The 25122-nt window shown below is 31.0% G+C and overlaps 1 protein-coding gene and 1 pseudogene across 2 annotated transcripts in view; one reads left to right on the top strand and one right to left on the bottom strand.

Moving 5' to 3' along the window:
- Positions 1 to 373: 373 nt before the first annotated feature.
- Positions 374 to 12958, top strand: LOC143236030 (phospholipid phosphatase 1-like). The gene is made up of 6 exons (XM_076474254.1): positions 374 to 656; positions 1408 to 1559; positions 5125 to 5426; positions 8202 to 8259; positions 9313 to 9489; positions 11244 to 12958. Exons 1-6 carry the CDS (start codon positions 593 to 595, stop codon positions 11361 to 11363), a joined length of 873 nt encoding a protein of 290 aa, XP_076330369.1. The 5' UTR covers positions 374 to 592; the 3' UTR covers positions 11364 to 12958.
- Positions 12959 to 15800: 2842 nt separating this feature from the next.
- Positions 15801 to 25122, bottom strand: part of LOC143240930 (zinc finger SWIM domain-containing protein 5-like) — a 119386-nt pseudogene continuing 110064 nt past the window's right edge. Inside the window, exons 14-16 of the transcript XR_013022058.1 lie at positions 24653 to 24819; positions 23758 to 23905; positions 15801 to 19603 (exon numbers count right to left, since the gene is read on the bottom strand). The product of XR_013022058.1 is annotated as a zinc finger SWIM domain-containing protein 5-like (transcript). The remainder of the gene's footprint in view (positions 19604 to 23757; positions 23906 to 24652; positions 24820 to 25122) is intronic.

Below are 25122 nucleotides of genomic sequence, written 5' to 3' on the forward strand. Positions count from 1 at the left end.
GGACGTTATTAAGTAACAATCAATCTCACAATTCGTTGGTAAAAGAGTAGCCCAAGAGTTGGTGTGGGTGGTGATGACTATCGCCTTCCCTCTAGTCTTACAGTGTTAAATTAGGGACGGCAAGCGCGAATAGCCCTTGTGTAGCTTTGCGTGAAATTAAAAAAATATATTTTCGAAAAATTAAAATTGCCTAATTTCGAGATGAATTAATTTCTCCCAAATTAAACACATAAAAAGTATGAATCAATCTTATTGATTTTATAATTTTGAGCAATTCAGTTTAGATTTTCAGTAACTAATCTTTTCTCAATAATTATTCGATCTAGAAGCTATATTTTCTGATCCGTCGATTTTTTATTATTTTTTTTAGTGTAGTGGCATTCACACCACTTTTCGAATTTTTGGGGACGAGGATACCGGTGCTAATAGTTTATTTGAAACGTGGAGGGTTTGTTTTACTTTTTAGTCTAATTAAAGTCATCGGCAGTTTGTGGTATGATTTTGTGCCGTATATTACAATCCAAAATAAAGTCGACAGAACAGCCTAAACTAGTTTATTTAGTGTAATGAAAAAGAAAGTTATATTTAAAAAATGCCAACAGAAGGAAGAAATCTTTATGTTAAAATTGCCCTTGATTTTATGTTTTTAGCAATTGGTAAGTATTAAATCTAGAGTTTGAATATTACTTTATTTTTTAGACATTAGTCAAAAAAAAAAAGGATCAAAATTACTTAATTTTGAACTGTGGCCTATTTGGTCGGTATTGTACTCATCAATATGCCAACTCATAAGAGCACTAATGATAATAAATTAATATCAACAGTATTAAGTTATCAGTGTCTAGGTTTTCACAGGCCAAATTACGTAGATAACAGTAACTCGGTAAGTTTCACTCTTAGGTTAAATAAAACTTCAAATTTGACTAACATTTTGAAGTTTTAAATTTTAATCTTTTATAGTTCGGATATTAATATGCCTTGTAAGTTACTAATTACTAACTTACATTACAGGTAAGTAGGCAAATTTCAAAAGATAATAGATGCGAAACCTTTATGGGTTTGTCTTTGTAAATACAACTTTCACCTTGCTTCTAATTTAATGGAATATTTTGAACTAGATTACACTTCATTATACTATAACTTATTAACCAAAAATTATAGTCTGTTTTGGTTTTTTATAAAAGATAATTACTTAAAGAGTAACAATGATTAATCCTACCATCTTTTCTTTAGTAGGTGGCAAGTTAAATTACATGAGCAATTATTTTCATAGAATTTATTGTAATATATATTATAATAAATAATTAAACATGGCATAAGAAAATTACAGCATTGTGATTCAGCAATACATCTAGTTTTTCAAAATTACTGTGATATGTAAACCTCTCCTGTTTTGTTTTTTCATAGTTGGAGTTCCACTTCTTGTTTTCTTGTTTGTCAAAACACCTCATAGGAGAGGATTTTTCTGTGATGATGACTCTATTCGTTACCCTTATAAAGACTCGACTATTTCTAATATGACGTTATATGGTGTGGCCATATTAGGCCCTGTTGTTGTGGTAATTATACATGCTGTGGTTCATTTATTTGCTTATCATTACAAGGTTCTGATCTTTCAAATCAAGACCTGCAGACTTGTAATATAACTTTCTCTATTCTGTTAGCTATTAGTAATAGGAATATAATATTCAAATACTATCATCTTTAAGTTTTAAAGGAAAGTCTTTTAACAGAATTTGTAAAACTTGTTTTATAAGTAGAATATGTTTAACATTACAGGAATGCATGTAATATCTAACTGTTACAAAATTCTTTATATTTTTAGTTATAAGTTATAGAAACTGAGTGATTGGATGAGCATGGAGAAAAGTTTAAATATTTTCTAATCTGATAAACAGTACTTCTGTTTGACATTTATACAGTCTGTGTATAACTGGGCAAGGTGCTTAGCTACATTTGTTATACATTTTTACATTTTGTTCAGTCAAATTACCATGTATTATTTAATAACTTATCATTCACAAATTATGCATTCAAAACAACAACACCCCCTCTGCAAAATTTCTCAAGGTACATTTCCAGCTTTCTCATAATAAACTGAAAACAAATATTTGAATAAAATTTTAAAATGATTGTGCCTCCCTCCACCACTCAAGCACTCCTACTGTATTGGTTAGCTGCTCTGTTGCCTTCATTCTGTTGTGAAACTAAAACTTCATTCAGCAAAAACAGAATAGAAATACATTATTCTGTATTCATCTTAACTTTGTTATTAAGTATTCCCATGCATTATTTTTCATGTGAATGTGACAATCCTGTAACACGATCTTCACTATTTAGAAATCTTGAACCCACGTAGAAGTTAGTTAGTCCAACTGGAATGTACTTTCTATAAACTTTGTTTCATTTCTCTTATAATAGTCTGTGTGCTTTGTTCATTAGATTTTGTTCATGTTCTGTTCGGTAAAGTTCTCAAAGTAGTGTAACTATACTAAAAAATTCTAATTTTTTTAAAAAGGCCTACTCATTCTTATATTTGGTTTATAATGTTTGTGAACTTTCTTAAGAAAAAAAATTTAGAGCAGTAAACCAGTGATATTTTTTTGTACGATTTATTATTTTTTCCTTATTAATTTTAGCCATATTGGACATCTGAGGTTTCTGAAAACTTTTGTTACCTCACTAGTCATTCACAACAAGAAACTGAAATGAAATAGAAATCATAGTGATTTATATTAGGCTTGAGAAATAAATACATCAGTATGAAAATTTATCAGTGAATGAAGTCCATTCAGCCCATACTTAAGATGAACAGAATGTATGGTTGATTCACAGTTATAATGTTTTGCTAAAAGTGGTTTCTATTTTAGCAGGTTTATTTTTAGCAGAACAGGTCTTTATCATATTCATCTATTCTTAATTTAGATAGTATGTATGACTTAACATACTTGACTGTTATTCTCAATGTAAAACTACTGCATTATATTAGAGTACAATGAGTGAAAAAAATATTTCTTATTGTTCTTTGGCATTTCAGTAGAGAAGTAAATTTTGAATAAGTGTAATAGTGTACAAGTAAAGATAAAAATGTTTGTTTTGAGAACTATCTTATTTAGTAAACTGAGAAAGTAAGAGTATATTTTTCTCATTCCCATTAGACCAAGATATACCTTTGTTTGTCCTTGTTTGGCCCAATCTGAAAGATTTGGTCAGTAAGTAGTGTAATATTTATTGTCCAATAAATTCAAAGTCAGTAATGTTTGTGTTGCCTTTAACATTATTACATGCTTTTCACTTTTGCTTATATATATATATATGAAATAGAGGAAGGGGGGGAAGTTTCAGCCACAATACAAATATTCAGCACCAGGGCACAAATCATAAGGTAGCTTATCATGTGTAATGTGCTGTGTGTGTATGTCTATGTATCGACATGCACACAATGTATGCAATGAGGTAGTGGGGTTACAGTAGACTAGAGCATTACTTATATGCTACTTTGGTGTGATTAGATATATACTGTTGTAAGATAAATTGTACATACAGTATTATCTAGTATTGAACTTGCATAATTAAAATGCTTTATTTGAAAACATTGTTCCTAGTAACTTACAAATGTACATGAATAATGCATCTTTTGTGGAGTGGAGGTGCTGTGTACATTACCTTAGCTAATATATTAATTGTATTTTTATGCCTATTGATCAAATAAATCTAATATAGCATCAGATGCTAATTATAAATGAATAAATTCCTAAAATGTATCTTACATTTACACATATAGTCAAAAGACAGGAAGTTTAGTCAGATATATTTTGTTATTCTGGCACAAAATATTTTATCACAACACCAATAAGTGCATGTTTCCTTATCTAACATGTATGCACTTTTCTGACCTCTAGTACTTTGCTCTGAGCACTGTGGAAACTGAAGGCTTTCAGCTAATTCTGTTTCTTTTATCACAAATATTTTATCACAAGTGAAACTACTTGTAATGAACTATCAAATGTAAATTGATAAAATGGTAAGTTTCAAGTCATTGAAGTGTATTAAGTTTACCTACGGATATTAAATAGAAATTGTTTATGAAATAAAAAAACATAAAGTTAGTAACATATTGCTGAAATAGTGAAATTAAATTATTTGGAAAAAAATATTTTGTTACCTAATAAGGGGGAACCATAGTTTAATAATTTAATTTTTTGGTGTTTTCACAAATCTGTTTTGTGATTTACTTGGTATGTTTTAAAATTTTGGTTCTAAGTCTTAACCACAACAGTTAGGATCAAACTATTGTTAAAACAAAACATCACAGTGTGTGTGCTGTTTTTTTTTTTTTTTTTGAAAGTAAACTAACTGAAAGCTTGGGATTCCATGTAGACTAGTCATTTGGAGTCAGATTGAGATTCAAAACACAAACAACACTTTAATGCAGTATGTTGAGATACTTGGCTACATTTTGTTCATCACTTTACTGTCAAAGATTTTAACGAAAATTGTGGTAATTTATTTTTACAGTATAGTTCATTGCCTAGGATTTGATTAGCTGAATGCTATGCCAACTGCGCTAAAATGTTATTTCCTCAGTAATTACTAGTAAGTCCCTTTTTAACAACTCAAACTGCTACACTATCTCCTTGTAAAGATTAGGTTTGAATGTTTACAGTATGAAATGGATACTTGCATCACACCAGTTTTGTAAAGTTTGGTATTTTCCAAAGCTGAAATAAAATCACTGAAGACATTTTTTCCACAAAACTTTATTCTCTCATTCATATAGACAATTTCCAATCAATGTTAAATTGCCTGTTAGTTTATTTCTAACATGCATTATTGTGGACAAACATGGTAATTATGTTAGATCTCATGTTTCAATCTTTGGATTTTGGCCAAGGTTAGATAATTTCCTTGCTAAAATACAAATTTAAAAAAACATTTTGTCTCATGTTGGTTGCATAAGTACAAATTACTGTATTATGACATGTTTTTAACTAGTAGCACATTTGGAAAAGATAATTTCCTTCTCTCTGAAAGATTACTGAATTGCACAATTTTGCATGTTAAATATTTCTTTTTTTATGGTGTATTTTATGATAAAAAGAAATCTCTACTCTTATTTTCCAGATAGCAGTTGTAGAAGGAATTACATGCAAGAAATATAAACTTACATTTAAACAGAAAAAATATTTGTGTGGTTATTCCATCTCCTACTACATGTATCAGTTGTATCATACGGTGGGTGTATTTGCCTTTGGTGGTTGCATATCACAGTTAACCACAGATATTGCCAAATATAGTATTGGTCGCCTACGACCACATTTTATTGATGTTTGCCAACCAGATCAGTTGTTGACAGAATGTACGCATGAATACATTTTGAACTACAAATGCACCAGCAGTGACGAAGACAAGATTCTAGAAGCTCGGTACGTGTGATGAATTGTAAAGGTAGAACGTGATTTATTTACAGTTTGTATTACTCGTGGTATTCTTAATTTTTGTGCTTCTTAACAAGAAACGGGAGGTTGGAATTTCACCATTGTTAGTTTCGGTATCTTTGCATGTAACAGATGCTAGTTAGTTTTATTTCTGTTTATTTTTGATTTTCACAATGACCATTGTAGGTTAGTATGTAATATTCTTTAATTTTAATACTTAAATTTTATAAGAAAAACCAAAATTAACATTTTTCATAATTGAACTAAGATTTCTTACCTACTTATACTGTCCATTTTATCAGTTATTAGTTACTCCTATCATCCAGAAGAATAGATTCAAAATACTATACAAGATTTTCACAGAATCAAAACTACTAGTCACATTCATTCTTTTAAAACTTTAGTACATATAACTTTGCAGCAAAACTTATCAAATCAGTACCTTGTACTTTTTTTATAAGAAAAAATACTAATCTTGTTGAGAAAAAAAGAAAAGCATCTTCTAATAAACTTCTGCACCAGTAACAAGAAATGACAACCTAGTGCAGTGTTTAGCTAAACATAATCTCTGGTATCTCACAAAAGATTTTAAATAAATTTGTTGGTTAAAGTGGGAAGAGAGTATTACTGTATGAGTATGGTAATTACTGGAAGAAGGCCATTTCTGTTACATTTTCAAAGTAGAAAAGGAATGGACAGGCAGGTCAATAAATTCAACTATCTTTAAAGCTGGACAGTAAGTGCTGAGTGGCAGATGTGATCATGAAATAAAATGAAAAATACAAATGACAGAAGGCATATTTCTGGAAATGGTAAAGATACCGACACAACAGATTTCTGTAGGAATGAAGTTAAGAGTTTTGGGTTCTTGTGTTATACTGATTTTTCAAGTATGCATCAGAATGTTGGACATTATCACAAAGTAGGACAAATAAAAGAAGGAATTGAGTTGTTTGAATTTGTGTCTTGAAGGTATGTTGAACAAGTAATACTTTAAGTGAAGATGTTTTGTCAAGAACAGGCTGCAGGAGGAAGATCCTGATGTACCTCGGAAAGAGATGGTTGATGTTTATTGGACATGTTATGAGAAGAGAAAAAAGGAAGTTTGATTGTAATTGGAAGGCTTGAAGGAGGGACCATGGAAGACAGATGTTGGGGTTTATCTAAATCTTTGAGCCTCAAGGAGGAGAGTTCTTTGGAAAACATGGTCACTAATTTCATGTTTAAATATAGTGCCTACAAGGATAAAGAGAACAATGTCATTTCCAATATATTTCTGCTGCATGGTAGCCTCTTGCTTTAATCAACATTTTGCTTGAAGGTTTGTAGTAGTTTATGGAAGAAAACACCTTGAATGTTATATTTAGGTTCTATATGTTAATGAATTTTGAGTCTGTGACTTTGAAAAGCAATCTTTACTTCATAGAGTTCTCTGATGGAAGATTAAAAAGCACAACATTTAACTATTTACAATTTAGTGGTTGATTTAATTCACATTATTGCTAGTGACATGTACATTATTTCTCAGGAATGTATTTTGCTTTGGTGTCTGGTTAACCATTATAGGGAGAAATAAAAAAAAAAATTCAGTTTAGAAACAATAAATGTCTGTATCATTAAATGTTTTTTAAATAATTTTAAGCTATTTTTCTCTCTTTTTTACATCATTTATGAATTAAGGTAAATATGATTTTATCTATGAATTACGAGATATATATATTTGAAATTGTTACTTAATATCTTCAAATACATATGGCCATTATTATGTGATATTGCTTGAGACAGCAATTTCCATTTTTACCAGCTTTCTTGAAGGGTGGTGAGGTTAACTGTGGACAACCTACCATTAAAAAAACATTTCAAACTGTTACGTGCTTGTCAGTGTCTGCTTCCAAGACTACACTTATGTAAAGCAAGTGCATAGAAGACTTCAGAAGTATTGCATTCCATGGTTCATCAAAACACTCAGTGGACTCAAATGTACGAATTAAACTTTATCCTTAATATTAATGTAGTCATCCCTTGTTATGTTTGTGCAGTTGATATTGGTATATCCTGTTAAAAGTAATTGTAATTTATCTTTGGAGTACCCTTTTTGAAGCTTGAACTTTCCATTGTAAAAAAATAAACCTGGTAGAAGCCATGAAATCTGACAGAAAAAATCTTTCCATTTTCCATATTTTTTGTAAGAGTCTAACTTCCACCTCTGTATATTGTTTGTGCACTTGTCTCTCTCTCTGACCATTATGTCTTGGAAGTAAATAGAAATTTACGTTGTTTTTTACAATTGAATGACCAGTGTAACCTTGACAATGACAGAGGCAGACTGTCATATGGCGGGTTGCTGTTTATTTACTTTCTACATTCTCACACAAGTCTCTTAACCTCCTCTTTCTGATGCAGTTCTCTGCATTATACTCACTTATCTTTGAACTTTGTGTGCCTTTGGTTTTACATTTTTTTAACTATTTAATTGTATAAATATTGAACTGAAAAGATGATGGCACATATTCATTCAGTTGCACATTTATTCAAGGTTGAAAATTTGCTGTGAGCCAAATAGATATAGGAGTTAAGCATGGTTAACATCTGAGGCAAAGAAGCCAGTGAATTGTGCTTGTAAATTATGAATAATCCTACATTTCTTCATCTTTATATGAAGAACTATCTAATTGCAACTTTAGACTCAGCTTAGAGTTACTTCAGGAATATTTTTAGTTGGAAAATTTATAATTTGGTGTTTTGTTTTTTCTTTCACATTAGATTATCTTTTCCTTCTGGTCATGCTTCATTCTCAGCATATGCAATGATTTACTTAATAGTAAGTACATTTCTTGTTACTTTTAAACAGTGTGTGTGTGTGTGTGTGTGTGAATATTTTTGTTTATAAAGTATGTGCAGTAAACAGGGTATATCTGAGTAGACATTTTTAAGTATTTTATCATATGTAATTCAAAATAATGTAGTTTTGCTAGTTATATTGTTAAGTTTTTCACTCCTTTCATGATAAAAAAAAAAAAATGCACAGTTTATTATCACAAAGGCCCCAGCATGGCCAGGTGGTTAAGAGGCTTGATTCGTAATCCGAGGGTTGTGGGTTCAAATCCCTGTTGCACCAAACATGCTTGCCCTTGCAGCCATGGGGGCATTATAAGGTGATGGTCAGTCTCGTTATTCGTTGGTACAAGAGTAGCCCAAAAGTTGGCAGTAGGTGGTGATGACTAGCTGCTTTCCCTCTAGTCTTACACTGCTAAATTAGTGACAGCTAGCACAGATAGCCATCGTGTAGCTTTGCATGAAATTCAAAAAACAAACATTATCACAGTAAAACTTTAAGCTCTGGCACTATTGTATGAAATGAAGTCTGTATAAGTTACATACTAGTGAAATGATCTTCATATGGTAAAATATATATATTCCCCACTGTAATGTAGGTCCTACCTCTCACAGTCACCTCAAAAACCTAGGATACATCTTATAATCTCACATTGTAGCTTGTACCTTAGGATCTTTTTTTTAAAATGCAGCATATTTTTTTGTGATTTTTTAATGTTTTGTTTTGGCTTTTAAAAAATTGTTATTAATCAGAAGTTGGGATTTGCTGTTTCTAACGTGGTCCTTCCTTGTGATTTTGTTTACTTGTTTGACTTCATTTGGTTGTAATTATTTAATTCCACTAAAATATATGTAAGAAGGTTGATAAAGATATATATGATAAAAAAAAAGCTGAAATTATTTTTAGTAAGTGAAAAAAAAAACTTTCTAAAGGGAGTAAAGACACCAAGAACAATCCATTGTGATACTATCTACTAGTTTGGAAAGATATTCAAGTTGAGTTTCGTGCAGATAGACACTAGTGTTTTATGTATATTAGGTATATCTTCAGAACAGAATGGTGTGCCCAAAAAATAGCCTGCTTAGACCATTTCTTCAAGCAGGAGCATTCCTGATTGCCTGGTATATTGGACTTACTCGAGTGATGGACTTCATGCATCACTGGAGTGATGTTCTGTCTGGCTTCCTTCTCGGAACAGTTGTTTCACTGCTGGTGGTTTGTATCTTTTTCTTGTAATCTGTGAAACATTTAGGTATCTAGACAGACATTCTATACTTAAGATGACTTAGGAGGCTCCTGTTTACATCCATACAGCCCACAATGCTTTTGTTACAAACTGAAACCTGTAATTCATTGATCCATCAAATGGATAACCTCCATTATTATCATTAATATATTGTGTTGTGTACAATTTATCATAAAGCTTTTAATAACTAAGGAGAGAGAATGCTAAAGAAGGTTGTCATAATAAGGCTGTTTAAAATTAGAAATTAACAAAAAGCAATCACAGTTGTGATAGTTGTAGAGATAACTGTATATTTGTAACATTATTAAATCTTATAGTTGTAAGAAATGTTTAGTCACAAAATGGAACAAAATTGACTTTGAAAGTATGATAGGAGAAACTTTTATTGTATCTAATAAACAATGAGAACTTAACTGTAGCATAGTGTATTTGTGTTAGGAAATAGAAAATTTATAACTTAAAAATTAAATGTCTGATTACTTGAGTGTTACTTCCAAGGTGAGAAACAGGAGGTATGTTGAGCAGTGTCGAGAAACGTTGGTAATCATGAAAAAAGATCTTGATAATGGGAAGTTTTTTTATAATTATTCTTATCAAGTTTTATTAATAGTAAAAATTTGCAACTCGTGGACTGAAGCTATCATTCATAGCTATTTCTGTATTTGTTGAAGGACACATTAGTGAAGTGTACAAATGGGTTGCCAAGTGAAAAATATACAGCCAGGAAGAATTCATTGAATGTGATATGATAATTTTGTCATGACATTATCTTAAAAGCTTTTGTATTTACTAACGAAATCCATTAATTTCTTGGAATTCTTAAGGTTTTGAAATTATTAGTGAGGGAATAAAACCTAATTATTTAAAGTAATTTGTTACATTTCTTGTAACTCTCAGACAAACCTAATATTTATACTTTTATCTGTTTCAATAGTTTTGGTTATATTTCTTGCAATATACAGACATCTCTCATACATGTAGATAACCATTGAGATTTTGTTACTAATTATGAGTAATTTACTGTATACCTTGTGAAACTTGGATAACCACTGGCTATTTTGAGTAACTTACTGTATTCCTTATCGGGTGACCGTCGAATTTTTGTTGGTAGTTATTTCCAGTAACTTGTATTCTTTGTGGTGTGCAGTTAACCCTCATACTCACATCATGTGTTACTTGTCTTCATAATTACATATATAGATTATTTCATAAGTGTTACTTATTTCAGTGGTGAGAACAGAAAATTTTTTCAGGACTTAATATCCAAACGTTCAGAAACAGATCTGACTTTAGTAGTGTACATACAATTGTCAGTTACAGACTTGTGGGGAAACAACTCTGCAGACACCCATGAGCGTACTGAAAAGATGAAAGAAATATGAAATAAAGTGATGGATGGACTGTATATTTTTTAAGATTTTCTCAGTGAAAGGCACCAGTACATCATATACCTTACACAGAACTCTCCCAACCATGTTGTTATTTTTATCATTGAGTTGATCTTCCTTAATTATCAGTTTTGGTACATTGTTTCTCACCGTATATCTCAGAATGGCTGGTATAGGTATTAACACTTACTAATAAAGCAGAGAACAACGTTTCAACCTTCCTAGGTCGTCTTCAGTTTAACAAACAGCAAGTGGTTTTCTTGTCATCAAGAACTGTTTCACCATGTGTATTTTTGTGTTGTGTCATAGTTGAATCTGTTATCTTGTACATTTAGGTTTTCTTCATAGCAGATTGGAAGAAGCCATCGGATAATTTTAATGACGGGAAGAATAGCTTACCTGTAGGTGCTGTTACTACTTATGGAGAATTGCAGTTGGAGAATGAAGCTGTGTAGACAATTCTGTTCCTGATGGTGATGATGTTATAAGTATTAATGAACTAGGTAATTTCTGAGCAATAATGTTTAAAATAAATAACTTATGGACCTCACAGAACATATCTGTAGTTAGTGTTCTATAATAAGTGACTCCCCATTAGACTGTCTTCTAATACTGTAGATAATAGAATTAGTGTCTGAAACCATTGGTACCTGATGGAACTCTATAATTACAGAACTAAAGAAAACAGACAGCTGCGTTTCACGGATACTTCATTTTTGTGAAACATGGTTTTACTACTAAAGATATTGTTACAGCTGTAATTACAAATCCCTGGTCAAGACAAGTCAAATATTGGTGAATTATACAATTATTTTTGTCTTCCTCAATCTTATAACCAAGATAATAGCTTGTTTCAGAAAAAAACTCCAATATGGTTGTTTTTACACAGGTCATAGCTGTTTGTTTGTAATTTTGATTTGGTGAATGTGTAAACCATCCTAAAACTAGAACTAACGAATTTCTCTCTTGTTGTATGTGTAACATATGGTGACTACTACTTTTGACAGGCATTATTGCTTGGGATCATTTAGTAAATGTCAGAATAAGTTAGATAATTAAGAAAAATTATAGTTATGAGTATTTGACTTTAAATACCACATTAGGTTTACTGGTATTCAGTTTTTTGTTTTTTTTTCTTAGATTACAGTGATGCTAGTGGGTTTTTTTCTTGGAGGGACTATTGATTGATTGAATTACTTCTTTTCAACAAATGTAATAACTGAATTACTGGTATGTTTATATAGTACAAATCTAATTATATTTTTATAATTATAATTGATAATTTTTTTTTAACATGTATGCATGATATATAAAAAAACATAATTCATCCAAACTGATTAGCTGATGGATCATTACCCAACAGATGTTGATTTCTTATTTATGGATGGAATGCCTTTAGAAAAAATAAAAGTCAAATCATTTGCAACAGGGAAGGAAAATGGAACATTATGATTATTTGGTGATAGCAGGTGGTTCATTTAAAAAGGTTTAAATGTTATGAATCAATGCTTGTTTTACAATGAAGCCCATAGTGACAAGGTTATCTGTCACTGATATGTGATCTTGGTTTATTTCAGCCTCTTAAACATCATCCTGGATTCTAAGTTAACTGAATTTTTATCATATTAGGCATAACCTTTGATGTTTTAGTTGGTCCAGGAACATTTTATCTATCTGGCCAATTTTCGGTAGCTTAGTTCCAAATATGTTTAGTTAACATTGGTTAAGTAAAGAAAAGTAACTTTCTTTTATTTGTTTCACAGTTTTATTACAACTAATCACTTGCAATTTGACCAACAAAACAGGAAAAAACAATGTGAAACTAATTAGCACATTTACCTTGTATAACAGTAAGCTTGTCCTAGATTTCGACCTTAACGCTTCAATGTGAATTTATAATATGTACAATTACAAAGACTAACTGAAGCTTGGAACTTAGGAAATGTATGGAGAGACATTTGGTGGTAATGTATTATAAGTACTTGTTTCTGTATACATGCTTCTTTAAGTTTCATTATGAGGGGAGAATAAAAAGGGTTTTTCACCAAAACATCTTTGCTAATGTTATTGTGGAAGTGTTAATAAACCCTGGATCAAACTTATTTGAATTTCTAAACTTAATGTAATTACAAGGCTTGAGATTCTAGTGTTCTGTAAATTTCTACAAATGCCATATTACCAGTGGAACTGATACACAAGTTACAGTAATCTGTTACACGACTTTACAGTATCCTCATCGTACTTATTGCACATCATGTGCTACACCTTAGGTATTTTAATTCATAAAGTATTCCAGATTTCTACAGTCCATCAATTTGATGTTTAAAATGAGCCTGACTTAAAAATACAAAATAAATTCATAACCAAGAGTTTTCCTGCACTTTCATAATGATTTTGCCCATATGTAGTAAAATTGTTTTTCAGATTTTTACATTTTTAACAAACAATGTTACTTACTTTCCCCTTAACTTTGGGTGACATTAAAGAATTTCTAAAAGCACTACTGAATACAATATAATTTTTTCTTAAAATTCAAATGGGATAAAACTATTAAAACATGAATATAACCCAGTTTGTCATCAAAGTTCATATTATGGTTTTAACATCTAAGAATAAAAAAATGATAGAACATCAGAAAAAAATGTATTATCACTTTGGATTTGAAGGTTGAATTCAATCCCTGTCCCACCATTTAGCTTGCCCTTTCAGCCATGGGAATGTTCCAATGTGACAGTCAATTCCACTATTCAGAGGTAAAGGCCTATTTGGTGGGGGTGATGACAAGCTGCCTTCTCTCTGGTCTTTCAGTGCTAAATTTCACTGCACTCTATTATAAAATCAATATTTGGAAGCTACATGACTGTTTAGATACAGATCAGTGTTTTTACTTGAAGTGCAAGTTTCATCTGCATGTCTCTTGAAGTATTTCTGTGATCATTTTTTTTCATTATTGCCAAGAAATACAATGGTATCTGATTGTGGATAAATACATCTATTAAACAAAATATCATTTCATTACAAGTGACAATAATGTTTCTTCTTAGTCCATTTACATTGTCAAGGTCTTCAAATACCAACTGGAAGCAGTTATCTAGTCTCATGTATTGGTATATTAGGAAGTTTTTAACTGATCTTACAATAAATTACTTAAGAAGTTAACAAAAGATTGGTTGAATATCCTAATACTAGAAATCATTGGTGTAAGTGTACATCTTCTCTTATAAACCTTTGGACTACCATACCAAATGTGTGGACTTAATGAAGGAGTTTATAAGAACATTAGATCTGTTGGTGAGTCTGGGGTAGAAGAATGATACGGTAATTTCATTGGAACTTGGTGGGTGTAGTCCAAACCAATGAAAAGATATAACTTGATATAGATTTCAACTTCTCAAAGATATAAAGCTTTATTTCATTAAGTTCAGGATGGCCCTCAGGTTTACTAAAATTCTAATCACAAAATTGTGTGAAAAAAGGGAGAGAACCAGAAAATGGAATTACATAGAATAATTAACAATAACATAATTAGAAAGGAACAGTGACATTTCCTTGAATTAGATTTGGTTTAGCTACACACTGGGATATATTTACTCTGTTCACCAAGGGTAGTGTCATTAGGCTGCAAACTTGCACTGAGCAACTGGGGTGGAATGGGGCTTACAGTTAGAAACTGTGTTACAAATACATTCTTATTCATAGCACATTTCCATTCTGGAGAAAAACACAATTTGGGGCAAGAAACATTGACAAAAAAAACAAACTCCATTTTCAGTGTATGTTAGTCTTAAATTTAGTTACTTGTATACTGAGCATAAAATATAATTTTTTAATTTATATGTTAGACATAGCAATGAAGTAATCCAATATGCAGGGTGTCGGAAATTAAATGTACCAAAAATAAAACTGAACATACCTATAAACCTTTTACTTGTACTTTATCATTTTTTTATATTAGTTTTTTGTTTCTATGATTAAAAACTGTTACTGGAAATTCCTATCTACACATACTGGGAGAGTTTATTCCACAACTCCAAAAAACTCCTGGTTTGTTACAAAGGATGGAGAACTGCCCCAGGGGAGGACTTATCAAATGGCCTAATTTAACCCTTTTAGATTTTCATCTCTTGGTGGTTTTTTTTAAAAACAGTCCACCATAACAAACCAATTGACTTTGAAGAACTGAAATACTGGATTCATGATGCTATCTTATCCATCCCTACAGCTGTGTTGGAAAATGTTTTCTTAGAATTTGAACAATTTAGATTAATTATAGCAAATGATGGAAGATGTGTAGAAGTCCATTAATTAATTATTTTAATTATCTCTTCTTATCCCTTCATTTATATAGCAAGGTATTTTTTGTCAACATCATGCTATATTACAGAAGAGGAACTACTAATAATTTGTGGACATTGAGCTGCACCAAAAATAAACCAGTATGAGATAAAGCATAGCTAACACTTAATGTTTAGCAAAAACAAGGGGAAATAAGTGAATTGGCATCTTCAGCTGGACAGCAGTTAATGTGAGATATTTTGTTTTTTTCTAACATCTTCTAGACTATGGTTTAGCTGATTGGCAGTGTGCCAATTCATTACATAACTTTTTGCTTTTGTAAATTCTGGAATTACTGAATTGTTTATAAAATTTTGCAGTAAGTTATTTACACGAGCTAATAAGCCAGGGTTTAATTTCTTGCAGGGGACAGAGCACACATAATCTTCATTACAGCTTTCTCCTATAACAAAAACAATTGTTTAAAAGTATTTACTAAAAAAAAAAAGAGAAAAATCCCAAGTATCAGCACTTAGAACTAACAATGTTCTAGTGTCTGTTTTCAGTAACACAGCTTCTAACAATGTATTTCTCAATAAAACATGAAACACTAGAAATTGAAGGCTTGGACAATGAACTGGCCTTTATTGTTTCACAAATACAGAAGGAGAGTTCTTGCACACATATCATTTCTTATGATTATCAAAACTTCAATGTATACCTTATATTTCTGTAGCTGTCAAGACTGATAAAAATCCACACTACATTTTGCTGTTATGTAACCTAGAGTATTAAATAAAATAGTAAATAAGTTAATTTAAATATGGTATTGGATTATACACTAATATTTCACATGGCAAAAAGTGACCAATACCTGACAGAAAATTGACTATTAAAATGGTTACAATTAGCAATTTCAAAGGTAGATCAAGTTGCTGTGTTTTAAAAACAGTGATAATCTATTGCACATGGGGATAAGCTCAAGCAGTGCAACCATGTTTGATGAAAAACCTTTGCATAGTGAACTATCAGCTCTGAACTTGCTATATAATACAATAACAGTAGAGTTTGATTTACTATAAAGCTTCATCTGATATGCATGGAAGACGCATGGTCTCACACTCCACAAAACTGATAATTTTGAGTTAACTCGGATTTCACATCTGAACCTAACATAATAAACATTACAATTTGCTAATTGAAACTCTTGTTTCCTCAGAGGAAAGCTTGTGTAATTACAATGCTAAAATCAGGGGTTCGATTCCCTTCGGTGGGCTGAGCAGATAGCTCGATGTGGCTTTGCTATAATAAAAACAAAACAAGCTTGTGTGAAGTATCATGTTCCATTACATAGAATAATTATTTTGCCTTGTTAAAAATGGCTTAACAAAGCACTTTCAACTCCTGAACTTACAGTAATAATTTAGTCAATTAACCAAAGTTACCAGTTGATTAACTTTTAAACTTGCATCATTATCCAAGTTCAAAATAAAGTAACTAGCTGTTACACTTCATTCTCACTCACGAGTAATTAGTAAGGTCAAAATAAAGTAAGTAGTTACTGACCTTTTTCTGATTTGGTACACACCTAGGTCAGTAATGGCTAAGTTTCTGGTTGCGAGACTTATCTATTAGTGACTCAAAGTAAAGAAAGGTACTAATTATCAACTGATCTCACTTTTTGTTGCTGAAAGAGAACCATAAAAGTTGGGAACTGCTCAATTAATTCAGGTTTATTACCCAATATAAACAATATAACATAGTTTTAACAACAGAATTGATAGAAACCTCTTACAGATTCAAGACAGTAAACATTAGCTGCTGTACTTGTAATATTCAGCAATGTCAGCAGCTACAAATAACTGGTCTCAGTCTTAGCCTGCTATGAGAAGGTCACCTACTAGTCAATTCTATAAAAGTTGATTTGAATCCAGCTTACAAACTGAAGATTACAATGCTTTTAGCTGTAGAACCAATTCCGAGTTATTACTGATTCAAGTCAGTAACCAGTTAAATAAATGCAGACCCACGTAACTCAGTTCCAGCAACCAGTAATCTAATATCAAAATTAGTTGGGCAAATCAATTTTTTAAGTCTATCAACTACAACAATTCTTTGGAACTCTTGCAAGTTCCCACATCCAAACTAAATTCCAATTATTGTGAATATAAGATATGAAAATTCCTTATTTGCAGATGGAACAGAATATGGGCAAAAAATATTTTTTGTTTTTAATATGAAAAAAAAACAACAAAACAGTATCATTTAGTCACAAGTCCTTGAAAAGTATGCATTGAAAAATGGGAATCAGGAGAGAATGGTCATTCCAGAAAGACAGTTGAATGGAATGTTTCTAATAATACAATTAAAAAGTATTACAGGAACTTTATTCTAGATCATGAGTTGTTTAATTACCTTCCCTATAAAAATTAGAACACACAGTAGGAACAAGTAGACCAGTAGCATACAAAAAATAGAAATTTCATTTCTTGAGTTTGGTTTGAAACATGATTATTTATCTGTCAATTTAAACAGTACACCATATTTCTGTTAAAAGTTCATTCAGAAATAAAGATCACACAAGTTTCTTACAAGGTTGTAAGAAAATTTACTGTATTTGTTTTCTTCCTTCTTTTTTTAATTTTTTTTACAGAAAGTTAGTAAACATTAACTTTATGTACGATCATTACATCGGAACAGTGACTACATAGCAAATTTCAACAATTTTCAACTTTTTCCTATATTTTCCTGGTATAACATTTTTCTTGAACTAATTTACTGAGTTGTAAACACAATTTACTTCTAGAAAAATCACCCAACTTGCAATTTTGGCCAATTCTGAGCCTTTTGATCTTATACTCAACTCAACATACATAATATCTATAACTTTATAACTCAAAATAAAGTCTTCATGATCTCAAAACTCAGTTACACTCATAATACTTGGTGTGGGGTAGAAAAGTGGTGGGAAACAGTAACAAGATTTAATTCCAATATTAGTTCATAATGTAGCTTAAACTTAGTATCAAACAAATATTAAAAGGAACAAAATATTTTCTACAATCAGCCAGAGGACAAGTATGTTTTGCAATACAGTCAGTTTACATTTTGTACATTTTCTAATTCCTAGCATATTATTATAAAACTATCAATACTTGTATTGTGGGCATAGTGCTTCTCAGCACAGTTAGAGTGGCACTCGGTGAGGTGGGACCACAACAAAGCATGGATGGGAAGCTGCACCTACATACATCTATGACTCCATCACATGTTCCATTAGTGTGGCCCTGGAAGAAATTGTCTTTTAATGTTTCTTTAATATATTTTGTACATTTCAACAGCAAATTCCCTGCTTCTGGCATTATATAACAATGAAATACAATAAGTTTTGACAGGAAAACATAAATTGAAATAATTACCAGTGCACTGACACAACTAAATATTTCCATGATGCATCGTGATGGAACAAAGGCAAGTCAACTTGATAACATGTAATGGCAATTCTTCTGACTTGTACAATGACTTTGTTGTAGTTTCAACCATTACAGTTTCTTTGACCTTTCTTACACCTGACTATTTCATATGTCTCATTTTAGATGGGCAGCTAAGTATAGAAGTTATTAACCAAACCTTTCCTTGACTAGAAACATCAACTTTTTCTTGCCTTTATATGCAGTTTTCATGTTATCTATAAGCTGGGAAAATTGCAAATGCCCTTCGGGAGCAAGCAAAAAGGTCTCTCGGGCTTTACTGAGGAACTCTATGAAATCACTGTAATGACGGGGGCTTATATGTGTCAACCGAGAGTGAGTAGTATTCACATATGCTGATACTGTGGCCTCCAACAGTTGCCTCAGTGGAGGTTTGTCCAAGGAGAGTGGTTTAATACAACGTCTTTTTGCATCCATGGTTGCTATACCTGGTGGTGCCATTGAACATCGACGCAAAATGTCCGACAATACTGTTGCACAATGGACATTTTTCACAAGAAGTGGCACAAGATTGGTAAGCTCTGACTTACCAAGAGAATGAGTAAGAGCACATGCCCAGTGAATGTCATTAATAGCTGGATGGTTCTCTTGGTTATATGCTAAGTGAACACCTTTCATGGCAAGAATAGCCAGTTTGTATGCTCTGTGAGGATAGCCACGGTGTTCAATGTACCTAGCTACTGTGAAAAGTTGAGATGGTGTCATAACACTAGTTGTTGCAGCTTCCACAACTATCTGATAAGCTGCTTCAAAGGCAAATGGATCATTTTCACACAGAGTCAGAGCATTCAGGGCACAGTTTGGAGGGTCTTTAGTTGCACACTGAATAGCCAGAGTCCGAGCACAACTGGATAACTCTTCCTGTTCTGTGAAGTTGAGGTTCAGTCTCATGACAGTGGCATGAGACATAACTGTTGAAGCTACTGGACCTAGAAATATAAAGAAATGTTTCAGGTCTTCCATAAGAAATAATTTAACCTTATTGTCACGTATCCTTTACTGCACATGTCACAAGGTTTTAGTGACTTAGATTCAAAATTTAATTAAACTACTTTATGTTACACCAATTATTATAGCATAAAACTATAGCTATTTTATCCATCACCCTTTCAATAAGTACGATATTTCAAGTAACATATTAACTATAACATTGTCACTGCTCAGACAAACCATAATTTTTATAACTTTCAATCTCATTTGGTTACAGAGCCATCAAATAGGCAATAAGAACCTTCTTGTCACATCCTCTCTTTTAGGATTTGTTAGCAGTTCTCTTTTACTCTTAATTCTATATTATGTACAATTAATAGAAAGCAAGTTTTTCATCTATCAAATGACATATTGTTTTCTGAACAGAGAAGTCTCATTTTCTTTATTATTAGTTCATGCTTGTAATGGTACTTGTCACATAATATGAAAGCCAGAAAAATTCCAATAGTTAGAGAAAACTGTCTGCTTTTTTATGTTATTATCCTCTGTTATTTGATGCATTATTTAACTAAACAAAAATTATTTAGTGTGTTACTACAATTACTATAAGAAAAAGGAGGCTTAAGTATCATTGACAGTTGACAGCAAAAAAAGGAAGACTTTGGGTACTTTATATCTCGTTCCTCAAGTTTATTCTATAATTATTACTATAAAAGTAACTAAAATGAAAAAATAGAGATATCTTTGAGTTAGTTAAGGTTAGATTAAGTAATATAAATAATAATATAATAAAAATGTTTCAGAAGGCACACACTCAAACAATGCACAACAGCTCATGAATAACATAATTCCCTAGCATAGCGTGAGCTCCACATTCTCCAAGTGATCTATAGCTTATATATCAATAGACAGTTTAAATGATAATAAAACAATGAAATTTCAGTAGAAATAGGTGTATGCTGTTATGAGTTGAAGTTACTTAGGATAAACAAATGTAGTTTCATGTTATGATATGAAATCATTCAAGAAAGAAAAAAGGGTAACTTAGATTTATTTCAGTATTTTTTTTTGGTGGTTATGAAGTCAGTTAAACTGACCGAACTCGTATATAAAGTTAGGGTAGAGAAAATAACAAATAAAATATAAAGTTTTACTGAAAACAAACATTTGAAATGTAATTAGGAGGTTCTAGAGATTAGGTAAATGAAATTTGAGATTTTTATAGATGAAGAAAAGTATATTTAATCCTAACATGAAAATCACTTTGCATGCAGACTAATTAAGAAAAAACAACTTTAAATTCTCATAGGAAATTTAGTTTACTTCACTAAAAATATGATTTTTGTATGTAAACAAAGTTATAACGTTTAATGAGTGTCTGCCAAATTTGCATGTGTGTGTGTGTGTGTGTACACTGTACTAAAAGTCAGTAATATCAAACCTATAAATACTTTATAAACAAGCACAAAGAGTTCATGCGGTGGGTCAAATTGACTAAGCCCATGTTGAGAGAGTTAACTCTTAAAATGGGTTAGGGGTCAAAGGCCACACCATCGCATTTGTTGACCTGCAATCAAACTTTTATTGAACTATTATTTTATGAATTTATGTCAGTAAGTTTGAGGTCAAATTGTAGAATATAATTAAAACTTTAATAGAACATATCTAAATATAAATTTGGGCATTTGTATGTTGAATGCAGCATTGTTTAAAATTAGATGTTTATGATGTGAAAATTCTAAGTCTGTAATTTTGTACAAATTAGGAACTCAAATTACTAATATTGACAAGCTAAAACATAAAATAAGAACCAGATATCTTTTCACTTTGCTGAGATATGGGTTAGGTACTGAATCAACAAACTGGACCCATTCAATTCAATTCAAATCTGCTTATTGTTTTATGTATTTTTAGGCAGAGTATTCATGATGAAATTTAGTTGAATAGATGGTAACTACCTATTACAGAAACACAAATGCATAGAATGATATTTTGAAATGGTCCCTCATATACTCTTACTACAGTATATGACATGTGAAATACCAATCAGTGGCTCAGAATGTCTCTAGCGTGGTCTTCTAAGCTATTTTAATCTTTGAAAAGGCTACCACATTCTTTTGATACAAGATTTCAAAGAGGTAGGTTGTGTCTTTAATCTATTCGAAGTTTCATACTTTTTAAAATCTCAATAAATTTCAGTTACTACACTTAATAAATTATAGTGGAATTCTATTATATTAGTGTAGTTATTTATGATTTTTGATTATTCAACTGTTTATACAAAACCTCAAATCCTCCATGTGCAAAATTTTAAAAGACTTAGCAACCTATATCCAGCAACAACTGAGTGAAAAGGTTGTAGTGAGAAGACGTAATTGTTAGCTTTTCTTCTTGATTTCTTGTTCTATGTTTTAAAAAAATTAAGTTTAATAATTTATTTTTAAATAGTAATATTCTATATACTTATACACATGTATAATAACTGAAATGTGACTGTATATTACAAAATACTGGTTCACTAAAACACAACCAATACAGGAACAACTATAGATCAGTTTTATATTACTGAATATCCTGACCTAAGAGGAGGTGCACTGTCTCAATGTCATGCTATGTAGGCGTGATTGGAAGGTCAGTATAATAGAAAATAATAAATATATATATATTCATATATGGCATTACAAGACTCAAGCTACTTAAATTAAATATTTGTATTTTTGTGTTATAACAAGTAGTCATTCTAGCATGACAAAAGCATAATTTATATTTATTCCCTAATTTTTATGATGGTTACAAGGTTGGTCAATTGACAGACCCTCCACATAGTTAGAGTATAGAAAATAACACAAAATATAAAGTTTTACTGAAAACAAACATTTGAAACATATTTAGGAGGTTTTAGAGATTATGCAAATAATATTTAAAATTCTGGGGTGAAGAATAGTTTTTCTTAGTCATAGCATGAAATCACTTTGCACTTAGATGTTTAATGAAATAGACTATTTTCACAAACAAATATTTAGTGAAAATATTTTCTTAAAAATCTGCTTTTTTGTATACAAAACACATGTAATCTTTACTAAAATTCTGCTAAATTTTATGAAGATACACATGCTGTATCAAAAGTCACAGTGCAAATACTTAACACGTGCAAAGGTATAGATGAACTCGTGTATATTTTCCGAGCCCAGAGCAAAAAGGTTAATAACTAAGTTAAAGCAAGTCCAACTACATTTATTCTCTTTCTTTTACTTTTACAAAATCTTAAAAGGATAATCCAGTCTGTAATTCATATTGGATATATACAACAGAATAAACTTGCAAGAAATATACCAGAACAAAAAATGAGAATGATGTACACTTAATTCTAGTTAAGATAGCTTTACAAAACCAGTTTAAAAGTTTCGTTCACATGTTTAAAATTGTTGACATTGATTTTCTAGATAAACAGGTGAAAAATATTAGATTGTTTTGTCAGCAACAAGTTTAAGGGCTTATAAAGCTAAAATCTGAGGTTGGATTCTACAATGTGGTTATATAATCCATTGTGTAGCTTTGTGCTGAAAACAACAACAGCTTATTGTTTTATGTATTTTTAGGCAGAGTATTCATGATAAAATTTAGTTGAATAGATGGTAACTACCTTTTACAGAAACACAAATGCATAGAATGATATTTTGAAAGTCTTCCGTCTAAAGATGAAAGGTGGAGGCATTTCAAAACAATGCCCCTTACACTTGTATTTTAACAACAGGTAGTTGCTGTCCATTCAACTAAGTTTTATCAACAACTGTTTAGTTAAGAGTTTAAACAGTAAACTGATACACAGTTTTTAAATGAAAATATAAAACCTGAAAGCAAAGTAGAATACTTAATAACAGAATTCTTTTTTTGACAATAGCTTCAGAAAATCTTCAAAAACTAGTAGTTATTGCTCTACAGAAAATCTACAAAAATTCTACATTATTTTTCTATCTTTTACACTATAGTTAATGTAACCAACATTTAGTCTGATATTGAATATTCCGAATCAATACTGAGTCTCCAAAGCTTCCGTTAGCAGTTTTTATGACCAAAATCTAAACTCATCACATCTGTAACTTTTCACAATATATTTAACACTGATGGTGATAAATATAACCAATCAACTCACCTGTGGCTTCAATTGGTGTGAACAGCTGATACCAGTTCTGTACAATAGATATTAAGGCTTCCAGCCCAACTTCCGTTGCACAAGTAACAAGCCAACGAACCATTTCTCTTCGCCGCCAATTCAAGAAGGAAAGAGTGATTCTCAAAACCTATAATTAAAAACTATTATCTATACAGGTTTCACATTATTACTATTAATTCTACTGTCTCAAGACTATGATGAAGATGGTAATAATTGCACAGAATGTACATCCATAATATTACAATACCTTGTGAATGTTACAACAAAGGCATACAACATCTTTATTATATTACTATTTTTATTTTATTTTGAATGCTGACTGAAGGATAAAAACCATTATTCAGTAAAGACGATAAACAACTTCAGAAAAATCTTTAATAACTTGTACCCGACATTTCAGCTTCAGCCTTTATAAAGGGTCTATACACATCACAGGTTAAACAAAATTGTTTAAAATAACAGTAACCAAAAACAAAATACAGCTATGACAATATAACAGACAAGTGCACTCAATACACACATAATCAAACACTGCTGAGCCATCGTTCATAAAAATAGAGAAAATCTTTAATAAGAACTTAAAAACAGATAAAGATTATATAATTAATAATGATAATAAAATCTTAAAGGTGCCAGGGATTGTACCTATTAATGGAAGAGAATCTGGATTGAATCAAAAGTGACTTCTTGTATTTTCTATTGAGCAAATTGTCCCAACTTTCTACACTTTTGATTGTGTGGTGTTTCTCATTGGTTGTAATGTGTTCTTTTATTTAATGTTCATAAAACATTTTTGTTGAAAAATAAACTAAATGGAACACTCAGACTTGATACTTCTCTTGAAGACTAGTTTAGGTAAAGAGTTGTAGAATACCTGAAGTCCTAGTTCAAATGCTGCATTTAACAGGGTTGAATGTCTTGGTGCACCATCAGGGGGCACTGCTATTCTAAACGCATCTTGAGCTAACTTGAATAGTTGAGAAGAACTGTGAATATTTCTTTGGGCTGACTTGAGAACAGTGCGGAGCCGTATGATATCACCTGAGTTAGTTTAAAATGTATAAGCAACACTGCATTATGGTATGTTACTTTGAAACAAATTTTAAGAAAGAGAAACTTTTGAAATGTTAAAAATTGAAGAAAATAGGCATGTCTTATTGGTAGTTGAATTAATACTGTTTATCTAAAAACAATGTGAGCAAAATCTTATTGTTTTTGATGAATTTCACAGTTTGCTATGTTTATAATATTTCTCAAACTTTTTGCTGCAAAATATATAAACATTAAAATATTTACTTCAGATAATATTTAACAAAGATACTTCACCAACTAAAAGAAATAAAA

The sequence above is a fragment of the Tachypleus tridentatus genome, chromosome 13, assembly GCF_004210375.1.
Source record: "Tachypleus tridentatus isolate NWPU-2018 chromosome 13, ASM421037v1, whole genome shotgun sequence".
NCBI classification, from domain to species: domain Eukaryota; kingdom Metazoa; phylum Arthropoda; class Merostomata; order Xiphosura; family Limulidae; genus Tachypleus; species Tachypleus tridentatus.